Consider the following 9,115-nt stretch of genomic DNA (forward strand, 5'->3'; position numbering starts at 1 on the left):
TGCATCTTCTTTGGAGAAAAGTGCAACCATTCCACAATTTCACCTCCCTTGCTGCCTGACCTGTGGCAAAAGCAGATTTGTGGCATTACCTGCCAGCAGAGGAGTTGTCTGCATGGCTCCTGCTCTCCAGCCTGCCCTAAAGCTGGGGCTGTCTGTCTGCACTTCCCTCCTAAGCAGTCACCTCATCAGTGACTGCAGGGTAAGGATATGTAAGGATACATCAATTCCTAGTGAGGAGAAATCATACTTCTAAGTTTCCATTAATGCTGTCAGTTAAATGGATGGGTGACTTCACATAATTTTTGGGTTTTTAACATTTTTTATTTATTTTTCAAGTAAAATCCAAAAACGTCCTTTGGGAAGGATCAAGGTTGATCCTCTGCTGAGTTATGTTGTTTGCAAAATAAAGTTTTTCTCTGCAGCTCTGAGACGGTATTTTGGCATTCCCATTCTCTGGAAAAATCCCTTTGCCCAGGATTTTTCTGCTGGGAAGCTGAGAAGCCTCAGAGCAAAAGGAAAACAGTTTTAATCTCATTTGCTTCTCCTGTGCTGTGCTCATGTGGAATGTGTTTGGAGATTGTTTACCCACAGGTGATTGTTTCTTTGGATTCTGCTTGAGTTGTTTTCACTCTTTGGCCAGTCAGGGCCAAGCTGTGTCAGGGCTCTGGAGAGAGTCAGGAGTTTTCATTATTATCTTTTTAGCATTCTGTAAGTCTCCTTTCTGTATTCTTTAATATAATATAGTGTCATAAAATAATAAATTAGCCCTCTGTGAACATGGAGTCAGATTCATCATCCCTCCCTGCCACAAGGGACCCTGCAAATACAATAGGCTATGAAAATATTTATGTTGATTCTGACATAGAGAAGGAACAGATTCTACCCATCCACCCTTAAGGGTCTGTCAATACAGAAAATTCATGCTTGTGGAGGAAAACCACGTGGGTGAGATTACTCAATGATTAATGCTGTATGGTTTGGGGACTCACACCCTACTCCTGACAGCTCCCAGGCTAAGAACCCTGGGAGATTTGGGGGCACTGGTGGCTTTTTGGGGAAAGGAGGCTCTGTCTGGCCTCACAGCCCCACCCAGCAGGGGCAGGGATGCTCAGTGTTTTCTGCTCCTTCACAACAACAGGTGGCTGTCCTCCCCCGCAGGCAGGGTGGGGAGGAGGTGAGGAATTTACTCAATACTCGATTTATTTCCAGTCTCTGATGGGAGTAAGGGTGGGGGCAAACTGTGCTGGTTCTAGTAATACTCACACAGACTGGTAGAAGGTTTTCATGCCCAGACACTCTCTGTGGCCAGCTGGTTTGGAATAGTGGCACCTCCTGAGCCTTTTTGTGAGCTGGTCCTCCAGACCCACAGGTGGGAAGGTACAGAGCAGTCAGTGACTCAGCATTGGTAGCACTGTGCCTCTTTATTTTTGTAAAAAACCCCCATTTTCTATAGCACATGGTCAAGTGGGAAGGGAACAGCCTGCAGGAGGGGAAGGGTATGGCTGTGAGACCTGCAGTGCTCCAAGATGCAGCAGAAGTTCCAGAAGATGCTCCAAAACTGTGCAAAAGTTCCAATAATCACTTCTGAAAGCCAAAGAATGCCAAAGTCCACTGGGGGCCACTCACCAAACACAGGCCAACACATCCCAACATTCTCTCTTCCCAGACACATCCCTCAGGTCTGGGACACTGCAAATGATAATGAAAAGAGGGGAAAGGCATTCTTCTATTTCTTAGTGGGAAAAGTTTTAAAATATACTGGCATTTTACAGACAAATGAGGCACCCTGAGTGCCACTGTAGATGTGTCAAGTGGGACAGAGACTTCATGTGAAATCAAGCTTTGGAAAGGAAAACTTGTCATTTTCGTGTGAGAAGATAGGGCAGCCTTCCATGAGAGTACTCTATAAAAATACCCAGTCTGCCCAAAGATACCATCTGATGTATAAAGAGATTACTCATTTATTTAAAGGATAGTTACTGAATAAGTTTTAAAGTGTTGTGGGACTCTTGTGAATTAACATTCCTTAGTGTGATGGAAAGAAGCTCAGTCCTGACCTGTGCCTCAAGGGCCATTTTGGCTGAGATCAGAGCACTCAGAATTGGATACTGTCTTTTAAATGAGTAGGTCTGATATTTTATGTCAATAAAAGTCTGTCAATAAAAGCTGAGTCTGTCCTGCAGACTCTTGGATGCAAGGCTTTTCTGCAGATAGCTGTGCTGGGAAGCTAATGTGGTTGAGTTGCTGATTGGGTAAGTTAGAACAGAGTCTAGGGAAGTGGTAGCTTTGGAATGGAGAAATTTCCCAAGGTAAGTCAGATGTTGAGCCTGGGCTAAGCTGCCTCACGATGGCTCAATGAATGACACATACCAAACCAATTTGAGCAGCATGGATTTTTGTTAATTTTAAATGTCATTGACTAACTCAGTAGCCATCTGCCTTAGTTGGATTAATATCCTGATCATCACACAGAATTTTGGCTCTTGTGCAGTACTGACAGTCGAGGAGCCAATCTTCAGATACAGTGTGATCCTGCCTGGGGTTGTCCCCATAGAGGATAACCTGCATCCTGCCATTTTTCCAGGGAAACACACAAGCGTGGCATGGAGACACACTGCTGAGAGTGAATTTTTTGCTGTGTTCCCCCACACAATCACTGCTCTGGTTCATTGTCCCAAGCCAGGCTGGATAGAGCTTGGAGCAACCTGGGATAGTGGAAGGTGTCCCTGCCCAAGGCAGGGCGTGGAACAAGGTGATCTTTAAGGTCCTTTCTAACCCAAACCATTCTGGGATTCTGTGATTCACAGGGGTTAGTGAAATAAAAAGGAATTATTCAGTATAAGAAAGCAGTGTTTAAATGGTTTTGTACTCAATACATCAGGGAGAAGTTGCACTAGTCCTGTCCATGGATCCAGTGTATCCAGGGGGGATGTTAGCTGTCATTCTGCTTCCCTCTGCCAACCATCTGTAAAAGTTCAGATATTCCCAGTCCAAACAGCTCACCCAGACCTTCAAAGGTAAGCAAAAAACCTGGTGTACACAGAGCATTTGAAGAAAAATTTTGTGCTACTGTCACAGGTCCATGTGACAGTGCCTTCTCTAATTTTGCACTGGGTTTGTGTGAGGATTTTACACTTTCCAAGCCCTTGGAGGGAGGAGAATTGGCAAATAAGAGTGTATGTACATGTGGAAAACATCCAGGGGATTTTATTGCTGAGCTAGAGTTAGGCTGTAATAAAGTGGATAAGCTGTGTAAAATACCTGCCCTTTAGAGATGTGGCTGAAACAATTCACTGAAGGTTTTTCTGTGAGAGGCAGTGGCTGTCCCAGGAGTGCTTTGCCATATTTGGTTCCATCTTTTCCATCCACAGAGGCAAAGGCTACCTCTGTACGTCACTCATAGGACTGGGTCAGATTGTTGTTCCATAAATTCAAATAAACATTTCTTTCCCCTGTGAGATTCCATCAGGGTATTTGAATCCAATCATATCTTTCAGTGCTCAGTGAGTTTATTTTCCATCTGCATGTTCCCTGTTAGTCTGTGTCCAAAGCTGTTCCCACTATTCCTTATTGCAGTGCCAGGCCTGGGCATCTCCTCAGCTTTCTTTGGAGGAAAACAAATGAAAAATCTTTGGAAGAACTCATCTGTCTTTTGAGGAAGAAAACCCAACATGGATGTGAGGGAAGATGTTATTATGAAGTGGAGTCTGTTAGGAGAGCAATGTCAATTGGGCTCCCAAAACTTGCACTGCATTTTAATTACTGAGTGATACTGGGGAGCCTAAAATCATGGGAGCATAAAATGTTTGTATTCAGCACAGTTCATATAAAGGAGGACTAAGGAAGAGGTAGAGTGTCTTACAAGTTTTTTAATCTCATTTCCTGCCGCTGCTGCTTCTTTTTATTTTAAACCTTGCTTAAATTTTGGCTTTATTCTCTTTCCTCTTTAAAGTTCTGTCTCTTTCTGATATCTGGTGTGCAACTATTCACTGAATGGGTTCTAATATCAGAAAGACGTAGTTCCAGCAGGTGATGAAACATTTCTATATTTGTGAAATTCCATTGTTTAATTGCCATTCAGGTGAAAGAGAAAATTTTAATTTTTCCTCTTTGAATGGGAGAAATGCCTGAGAATTTTCAAGCCACTGACAATTTCTGTGTGTGACCTGTGGGCTCTTCCCACTTACACCACTTCAACTTTGTTGATTCAGAGAGAGAGGTCAGCAAACACAGGCTCCAGGACACATTCTGCTGTTTCTCTGGGTTTTTGCCTGTCATTAATGCGGCTTTTCCCATTTTCTGCAAGGCTTTTAGAGGGATGTGAGCCTTCCCTGACAGCAGCAGGTTTCTGTGATGTCCATTTTATGGACGCTGCTGCACACATGCTGCCCGTGCTGCCAACAGCCAGCAACTCTCTCCAGATGCTGCTGAGGCTTCTGCAAGAGCTTGTGGGGCTCAACAGGCAGCCAGAGCTTCTGTCCACCACCTTTGCTGAACAAAACACCTTGCCCAAGCATGGAGCCCTCTCTGCTGTGGGCTCCCTACGTGGTGGGGATCCTGCTGTGCATTTCCACGTCTGTGAAGTGCTGCACGTTCTCAGTGCTCTCTGGGGAGGTGATGGGGGACACGACGTGCTTCAGGCGCAGGAGCATGGAGAAGAGCAGGATCAGGAGGAGAGCCAGGAGGGTTAGGAACAACCCCACATATACATAGAGGCCAGAGTATTTGTCTGCTGTTGTGTCTACTTCAGTAGCCAGAGTTGGAAGGTGGACGCGGCCAGTCAGGTTCCCGCGGAACTTGAAATAAATCTCAGTCATTGCTCTCTGTCAGCTTTGGTCCATTTTCTGTAGTTACCTTCAGATCTCCTGTCTCCCCTCACCAGACTCACAAAGGAGGTCAGGAGAGGAAACTCAGCACAGATGGCACGACGGCTTCAGCAAGAGCTGCTCCATCCTCTCGATGTCAAGGCTGCTGCTCACACAGCTGAGCACACTGCGAGGGACAGGCTTGTGCAGACCATTTTGCACCTTGCTGTCATAATGACAACGAGCATCACACTTGTGCTTTACACTTCTTTCTGGCTTTTATTTCATCCTAAAAATACCTTGGGTCTCCTTTTGGTAGGTCACCTCCTTTGGATGGTGAAAAGCTTTGGTCCTTCCCTCAAGCTGAGCTGTGAAGGTTGGCACAGCTTTGGTCTTTGCAAGTGTTGTTTTTCCAGACAGACTGAGCAATCAGCTTTCTGCCAGCTTCTCTCTCCCACAGCAGGTGGTTTATCCTTGGGTGAGCCGGGGAAGGTTGCTTTCTGCTTTGCCAAACGTCTGGGGGGATCTCTTCTCTCCTAATTCAGGGCTTAAGGAGTCTGGAGTTCTGAGTTTCTCATTAGGAACAGTCAAAAAGTCAGATTTCTAAAGGGAAAAGAGTGTGAGAGAGAGAAATGACACCAGGTACCAAAACAGCCTAGCCTGGATGTGGTATCTTTAGAGCAAGTGGATAAGAAAACCCCTGTCAAGCTCCTGGGAGATACTCTGAGATGAGAAGCACTGAGTATTTAACTTTAGAAAAACATCGTGCAAATCTAATTGTTGATGTCCTCTCTGGTAACACATTATTAAAGGTAATACATGTAAGGGTAATGCATTATTGCACAAGCAATAAGGGTAATACATTATTGCAATCAGATGTCAGAGAGGAAGGGGAGATATCAATCCAATCAGTGTTTTTCACCATGGGTCTCATTTATTGTGTATCAGCACCCTCTTTTTCTGAGCAGCTGTCCAGAGCCCTACCTGTCCCCCTGCAGCAACTCTGCTGCAGGATCTGACACTTCCCTCTCCTCCTGGCAGCACAACTTACTAGAAATTAGGGGAATCTTAATGGTTTAGCAGTTCCAGTTCTTCCAGCTGGAAACAGAAATGAAAATTCTGAAATTTGACTGTAAATGTTGTATTCAAAAGCATAATGTTCTGCTCTGATAAGACCAGAATTTTGGTTTTAGCCGAAACAAAAATGAAAGCACTGAATAAACTGATGCAATGATTTATAATGTCCACTGCCTATAAACCTACACGAGGTGTAAACAGAGTAATATTAACATGGTAATATAGTATGATAATCAGAATAAATGAAGTGTTAGGTCAGTATGATAAAAGCTCTGACAGATTTCACCTAAATGACAAATTGCTGCAAAACATTTTGACTTTCAAGGGACTCAGACTTTCACTACAAGCAGGAAAGACCTGCTTTGGCTCGTGGGATGAGGAAACACCTGATTTGCTGAGTTTTGGAGAAGGGACATGGGGGCTTGGATACTCTGTGCCTCGCAGCCCCTTCTTCAGTACCAAAGCATTTGAGAAAACAGCAATCCAGTTCAGGGGACACTGGACCAGATCCTGCTCTGTAATAAACTGGCCCAAATTGCTGATGGAAAAAATGACCTGGGGATTTGATTTGACTTCTGCAGTGGCCTCTGAGCTGAGCTGTGGGCAGGCTCAGGGTTCTTCCAGGGGCTGACCCAGCCCCTCTGGAGCCAGTTCCTCTGGCAGAGGGCTTGGTGCTGATGCAGAGGTTTGGGCAGGGCAGCCAGGCCCCTTTGCTCTCAATCACAGGGCAATAACTGTGATTTTCACACTTGGAATCTATAAATGGAAATTCTTCTCCCGTGAAGAATATTCTCATGTTACATAGCAGGTGGGAAATGGAGGGTGTGAAGGTAACTGTATTAAATTCTGTTCTTACAATATGATTTCTCTGCTGATAATGAAGTGCAACCAGCCTGGAATCTGACACTTGTGTGAGTTAAAGTACAGAGCCATGTCTTTGCCCATCCCATCTGCTCTGTTACTGAGAGAAAAAGCCAGAGCTGGTTTCTCTCCATAATGAGCAGACAGCCTAATGGCTTTATATCCTTCATAAAATTAGACTGCAGAATGCTAAGGACATTAGCCTGAAGTTCAATAATTAACTAAAACCAAGATGCTGAAATAGTAAATCTCAGCTGGGTATTTATTGATAAAAGGAGCAGATTAATAGTAAGAAGTATCAGCAATGGGGAGCTGGCACTGTTTGGGGTTTTTTTAGGCTCAACTGTAGATTTGTCAGGAGCAATCAACTCTTCAGACTATTGAAAGCTGCAACATTAACTGCATCTTCTCCAGAAATGAGCCAGAAATAATTCAATAGCTCCAGGCAACCCCAAAGATTTTTTGCTTTTCAATCTACCAATTATTCCATTGAGCACATCTCTTTGGATACCATTAGATTCAGATTTTGTACACTTCCCTCTAAGGAAGAAAAGCTGAATGACTTTAGAGACCAACATCCTATGAAAATAAGTGGCAGACAATAATTCTGTCTTTAAAGCAGGTCAGACTATAGCTGTGTATGACTCAGATTGGAGGAGGCAGAACCTCACTGGTTACCATGAGGAGCCCTCAAGTTCATGGACACAGGAGCATTCCCTGTGATCTCAGTTTCCAAGATTCAGTCATTCTCTGGCTGAACAATGCTCCAATTCTGAGTGATCACTGGTGCTCAGTGGGTGCAGACTGATTCCAAGCAGACACTTGGGGTTTTTTTATCAGTTTGTGGCTTTTTTAAATCAGGAATTTAAAAAAACCAAACCCAAACCCAACACATTTCATTTAATAAAAATCTGCAATGAAAATAGAAGCCTTCATACACAACAGGAGAAGGCTTTTTTTCCCACAGTGTGTGTCTGAGCCAGGAAATTCATCAGCCAAAACTTCATGGGCACTGACATTAGCAGCCTCCCACTGCAGCTCTCAGGGTGTGGGGAGCTTCAGCTCTGGGGAGCATTTATGAAGCCTGCATTGCTCCACTCTGCACGTTTGGATGTCACAGGAGGGCAGGAGGAAAGCTTTTCCCCAAGCAGTGCACACAGGCAGTACAAATGGATCCTGCAGCTGCAGAAAATGTTTTTGTCTTGCCCACCTGCTTCCTTCTACTCCCACTCTCAGTGTGAGCACCACTTGCCAGCACAGCATCTCTGAACGTGCAGGTGACTTTCCTGAGCTCCCCTTGGGCTCTCCTCCCACTCTGGCTCTTACAAACAGGTGAGTGGGACAAAATAGAACAATTACTTGTGTAGCTTCTTCAAGAGCACCCACCTGGCTGGCAAGTACAGGATGGTTTGGGGTTGAACACACAGCGCCAGGTGTGTTCTGTCCAGGTCACCTTTACAGAAAAATGTCAGCACTGAAGAAATGCAAAAAAACCCCATCAAAACTATCAATTCCATCCATGGCTTGAGTTTTCTCCCTCAGATCCAGGGAGGGTCTGGAGGGGAGAAGAGAGGCAAGGGGGGTCTTGTGTCTCCTCTTTTAGTGGCAGAGAAGAGATTTTGTTCTCATGCTGAACACGTGTGAGGGTGCTGGCCGTGGTGGTGCACAGGCAGAGAAGAGAATAAAGCACGGTTACCTTTCAGTGCTGGGATGAGCCACCAGAGCCCCTGCTTCACACCTGGTGTCCCCGGAGCATCTCCTCGGTGGGATCTGTGCAGAAAGGCTCCTCTTCCTCCCGACCCTGGGATGCCACCAGAGCAGCGTGGAACTGCTGATGGATGGAGGGCACGGCTGATGAAGGAGGGCACGGCTGGGTCCCTGCAGGGGCAGGGCAAGGGCCGAGGAGCTGCTCTGGCTGAGCTGTTCGGTGGGATGGATGGAGGCAGGCAGAGCCTCCCTCCCTCCCTCACAGCACCGGGAGGGGACGAGCCGAGCTCCGGCTCCGAGCGAAGGGAGGGACGCTCTGAGCTCAGCTCGCTGCAAAGTTTGTGCGAGGCTCGCTTTAGCTCTTCCTCTCTCGGTTTAACTCTTCCTCTCTCGGTTTAACTCTTTCGTGCTTGCAAGGCTGCGCTGCCTGCTGGTTGAGGAGCGAGACATCACCCTGGAGGGCAGCTTAGGGTTCCTCTCATTTTCTGGGGGGTGCAAAGGTGGTGGTGTTTTTTTTTTTTTTTTTTTTTTTTTTGGTTTTTGTGGTTTTTTTTTTTTTTTATTATTATTTTTGTGTCTCTTGGTGAGGGCTCCTCTCAGGGTCTCTAGCTGCTCAGAGTGACCCTGAGACATGTTAGAAAGTCTTTTCCCAGCCCGGCAGGCAA

General features: G+C 45.6%; 1 protein-coding gene across 1 annotated transcript; it reads right to left on the bottom strand.

The window, feature by feature from the left end:
* Positions 1 to 1,402: 1,402 nt before the first annotated feature.
* On the bottom strand, positions 1,403 to 8,821 carry SERTM2 (serine rich and transmembrane domain containing 2). The gene is made up of 2 exons (XM_059859360.1): positions 8,440 to 8,821; positions 1,403 to 5,408 (listed from the first exon to the last, which is right to left on the bottom strand). Exon 2 carries the CDS (start codon positions 4,815 to 4,817, stop codon positions 4,542 to 4,544), a length of 276 nt encoding a protein of 91 aa, XP_059715343.1. The 5' UTR covers positions 4,818 to 5,408; positions 8,440 to 8,821; the 3' UTR covers positions 1,403 to 4,541.
* Positions 8,822 to 9,115: the final 294 nt, after the last annotated feature.

Source organism: Haemorhous mexicanus, chromosome 14, assembly GCF_027477595.1.
Source record: "Haemorhous mexicanus isolate bHaeMex1 chromosome 14, bHaeMex1.pri, whole genome shotgun sequence".
Classification (NCBI taxonomy): Eukaryota; Metazoa; Chordata; class Aves; order Passeriformes; family Fringillidae; genus Haemorhous; species Haemorhous mexicanus.

What these genes read in the sequence shown, in the direction of transcription:
- SERTM2 (XM_059859360.1), bottom strand. Translation starts at nt 4,817, where the DNA reads ATGACTGAGATTTATTTCAAGTTCCGCGGGAACCTGACTGGCCGCGTC.